Source organism: Vicia villosa, linkage group LG2 (assembly GCF_029867415.1).
Source record: "Vicia villosa cultivar HV-30 ecotype Madison, WI linkage group LG2, Vvil1.0, whole genome shotgun sequence".
NCBI lineage: Eukaryota > Viridiplantae > Streptophyta > Magnoliopsida > Fabales > Fabaceae > Vicia > Vicia villosa.
Window position 1 is genome coordinate 215,995,360 of NC_081181.1, and position 4,754 is coordinate 216,000,113.

The 4,754-nt window shown below is 22.4% G+C and overlaps 1 protein-coding gene across 1 annotated transcript; it reads left to right on the forward strand.

Annotated features, from left to right (window-relative positions):
• The first annotated feature begins 3,722 nt into the window (after window positions 1–3,722).
• Window positions 3,723–4,500, forward strand: LOC131651312 (F-box protein At1g80960-like). The gene is made up of 2 exons (XM_058920978.1): window positions 3,723–3,971; window positions 4,369–4,500. The coding sequence occupies exons 1-2, from the start codon at window positions 3,723–3,725 to the stop codon at window positions 4,498–4,500; spliced, it is 381 nt and encodes a 126-aa protein (XP_058776961.1).
• Window positions 4,501–4,754: the final 254 nt, after the last annotated feature.

A 4,754-nucleotide genomic window follows, 5' to 3' on the forward strand; every position in this document is an offset into this window, starting at 1 on the left:
TTTAAGATATAATTAAATAAAATAAATTTAGTTAATTTGAATACTAAAAATAAATTATTCATTTAAATACGCTAATTAGTAGTAATATAATAAGACTTTGTTTGACAAGTCATATTTTGAATTTATAACATATAGCTTATAATTCATAAGCTCATATGATAATAAAAGACCTGTTTGGTAATAGATTTTTTATCACAAACTTATAGCTTATTTTTCAAACACTACTTTAAATAGTGTTTTAGCTTATAGTTTGTCATTTTTTCTTCTATTAATATCTTCATAAATTTTAATTATTTTAACTGTGCATTTAATTATTAATTAAGAAATATCTTTTTTATAATATTTTACATTTATCAGCTAATTAAATCGCTAATTTTATCAAACACTTTAATTAGCTTATCAGCTATCAATCATTAACCATCAACTACAAGATATAAGCTATCAGTCATCAGTCATAAACTATAAGTTAACTTATAACACAACCGTTAATTTTACCAAACACAACAATAATTTTTTAAATAATGGTCGGTGAAAAAATAATTTTAAACATAAATTCATTTTAAAAATTGAAAAATTAACTCTAGCAATATTCAACTTTGAAAAAAATGTTACTAACATTCAACTTTGAGAAAAATACAATGTTTTTGGCCTATTAAAAAAATAAAGGCTAAATTACAGTTTTTGTCCCCCTATTTTGGTCAATTCACGAAATCAGTCCCCCTATTTATTTTTTAAACAATTTTGGTCCCTCAAGTCCATTTTTCGTCCAAAAAATATTGATTTTTCAGTTTTTTGTATTCGTGGGATACTTTCTGAACGAGAGAGAACGTAGAGAGCATTTTTTTGGAGAATGAAAGAGATGAACGAACAAGTTGGAAGAAAAAGACGACGATCAGGGAAGACGATTAAACATAGAAAACGTCGCCAATAATTAATATTTCTTATTCCAAGTCAATAAAAGTATGCTGCATATCCAAAACATAGTACACAACAGTGTTTTTTTGAATGAAAAATGGATATGGGGGACCAAAACTGTTTAAAAAATAAATAGGGGGACTGATTTCATGAGTTCGCCAAAATAGGGGGATCAAAACTGTAATTTAGCCAAAAATAAAATATAATCTACATTTATTATTAAAAAAAAGAAATTTAATTTTTATAATATTTTAATTAATAAATAAAAGTGTATTTATTAGACTTGACTGAATACACTTTTATTTATTAGACTTTTATAAAAAAAAAATACACTTTTATAAAACTGTTAAAAAAATACTTAAAAGTCTAATAAATAAAAGTGTATTCAGTCAAGTCAGACTTTCTTCATTCTTTTTAAATGGTCTATTTATTTTTAAGAAATGTGAAATTATTATTTATTATAAATTAAAAATGATAAAATAAGAAGGAAAAAAGAATAACATGTAGCTACCATTCAAAAAAGGTAAACAAAACATAAAAATAAACTAAAGTAGTAATATATTATATGTTAAAAAAATTAATAAATATAAAAAATGAAAAGAATTAATCTCTCTTGTTTCTTTCCATTCTCTTTAGTATTATAATAATAATAATAATAATAATAATAATAATAATAATAATAATAATTATTATTATTATTATTATTATTATTATTATTATTATTATTATTATTTAATAAAGATAATTTATTAAATAAAAAATAAAAAAACAAAAATGATGAAGGGACGTAAAATCTAACCTATAAAAAAGTTAGAAAAAAAAATAGTTGGACATGTCCAATTTATGTCTAAAAAACTTTCAAAAACCCAAATGAAAAATAAAGAGCATCAAATGTCATAATTAACAAAGAAAAAAAATCAATATTGGATAATTTATCTCCACATGCATTTCGCTATATAAAAATGTGAAATATTTTAAATCTAAAGAAGTGAATAATGTATAAAACATTCTTCTATTTAATTAAAAGATATTATTATTATTATTATTATTATTATTATTATTATTATTATTATTATTATTAAGGTAATGCTAACATGTGTCCTAAGGGCACATGTTAAAGAACTAAATGTAGAAACTTTTTATTGAAAATTGTGTAATATTTTTATTAAAAGTTTATAATTAATGTTTTCATTGTTTTGTTTCAATACAAACTTTCTATTAATGTGTTTCTTAACATGTGCTCTTAGGGCACATGTTAGTTTTACCCTTATTATTATTATTATTATTATTATTATTATTATTATTATTATTATTATTATTATTATTATTATTATTATTATTATTATTATTTATCACCACCTGTATAGTCTGGTTCGAGAGATCACCTCTAGCATTAAATGGGTCAAACCCCCTTCTGATCACAGTTGTGGAGATCGAATTGTGGTCATCCCTATCAAATCCAGCGCCAATCAAAATTGGACTAATTAATAATTGGGTACTATTTCTTTATTTTATTTTATTTTATTTTTCTCAAGGATGTCACTAAGATTAATCATTCAATAATTTTCATATCTCATTCAATAATTCCAATTTAACTCCTCGTAATTAGAATTGGTCAAAATACTATTATTATTATATTATTATTATTATTATTATTATTATTATTATTATTATTATTATTATATTTATCAAATTTTTATTAAAAGGACTAAAGGTAAATCAATATATATAAATTATAAATAGTTATAGATTTTAAAAAGTCAATCATTTGACTGGATTGAGAAATTGAAAATATAAATTGAAAATTTTATTAAAAAATTAAAATTTAAAAGAAAAAAAAAACTACAGCAAAAAATGGTATTGGCCTTATATAATCGTATAAAATAAGTAATGGAATTGATTATGAAAAAATATAAATATATATTGTGTAATTAAAATTTGTCATAATAATATACTTAATTGATAAAATACTATTAATATTAACTATTAAAATATATTTTTGTCTTTTACTATTTCTTTATTTTATCTTTTTGTTTTTTTTTTCTTGAGGATGGCACTAAGATTAATCATTCAATAACTTTTATATTTAATTCTAAACTTTATGAGAAGTGCCGATGATCACACTCTCTTTTTAATACACTCTCAAATATTCATTCTCTTATTAGATAAAACACACATGGGATCCCTTCTTTTAGAAATAGATCTTATATAAAATAGTATGACTTACATGTATTCTACCTAATAAAATAGTGAATGTTACAAAAATGATAAAAAGAAAATATTTCTAGCATTCCTCCTTATAACAATTAGTCAAAATACTATTATTATTATTATTTGGTAATCAAAATATATTAAAAAGGACTAAAGGTAAATCAATATATATATAGAAATAGATAGAGAAATAGTCAATATATATATATAGTTATAGATTTAAAAATGTCAATTATTTGACTAGATAGAGAAATTGAAAATTATAAATAGAAAATTTTAATAAAAAATAAAATTTAAAAGAAAAAAAATGCAACAAAAAATAGTATTGACCTTGTATAATCGTATAAAATAAGTAATTAAAATTTGTCATAATAATATATTTAATTGATAAAATACTATTAATATTAACAATTAAAATATATTTTGAGTCAAATAAAATTCATTTTTCTAGAACATAGTTATATTATTATTTTTTACTTAAGCTTACAGCCCTTAAAAAGTTAATATATAACATCAATGGCTAGTTAAGTTCTTTGAGAAAAAAAAAAAAGATAAACTAGAATGACAGAAGAATGGAAAAATTAAAACTAAGAAAAATGAGATCTATAAAAGAAGAGGAAGATCTTATCAGCAAGCTTCCTGATGTAATTTTATCTTCTATCATTTCTTTGCTTCCCGTCATGGAAGGAGTGAGAACTGGTGTGCTTTCAAAACGGTGGGAAACAATGTGGAAATACTCATCTCACCTTAACTTTGACCAAAGAAAAATGTTGAAGCCTTTGATCGAAGAATATATTCAAACTTCTGAACCAACTACACGCCTTAAAATGGCTATGTGTCGTAAGGTACAATTTTAGAGATGCTATGTAGAAGTACTCATGTGATATTGCTTATAATTGTTAAGTTTTGTTGTTGTTGGTTCATGTAATGTCTTCTAACTTTTTACGATGAAAAAAAACATTATAATTTTAAATTATTTTTAATTTTTAATTTTGTTGATTTTTCCATCCCCTCTAAAAGTAGTTAGATTAGTTAACTGATAGAGTATTGACATCTTAAGTTAGATTAATCAAACTATCTAGATTTTGTTAAAGATTTAACTCAAAGGAATTTTAAGGAATCAATTATATATTTTTTGCTAACTTTATTATAAAACAAGTGAAATTCAATCAAAAAGAATATTGGTATGATATCATCAATCTTTGGCTAATATTTCAAGTTTATCAATTTTTTGTATGACAGATATCTCCCGAAGATGAGCAATATTTTGATACAATTGCTCAAACAGCCATGTTGATTACATCAATTATGGACAATCACATTGGTCCTTTGAAAAGTTGTAGTATTCGACATTTAGTTGGATGGACCCTTTGATTATTATCACCAAATATATGATAGAGTCTTAATTGAAGTTGGATGGACCCTCAATATTCCTTTTGAAATTTTATCTAGTTTTAAAGTTCTCAAGTTGAAGAACTATAAATTTACAACTACACATTTCTCAAACTCTTCTCAAGTTTTACAGACTTTTACTCTTAACAATCTGGATATTAAATCAAACAATTTTCAAGAAATCCTCTCTCATTGCTCTTGTCTTGAAAACCTGGTCATTGATCATTGTGATTCAT

Coding starts and splice junctions, on each gene's coding strand:
- LOC131651312 (XM_058920978.1), top strand. CDS start 3,723: ATGAGATCTATAAAAGAAGAGGAAGATCTTATCAGCAAGCTTCCTGAT. Junction 3,972..4,368: donor AAATGGCTATGTGTCGTAAG/GTACAATTTTAG, acceptor TTTGTATGACAG/ATATCTCCCGAAGATGAGCA.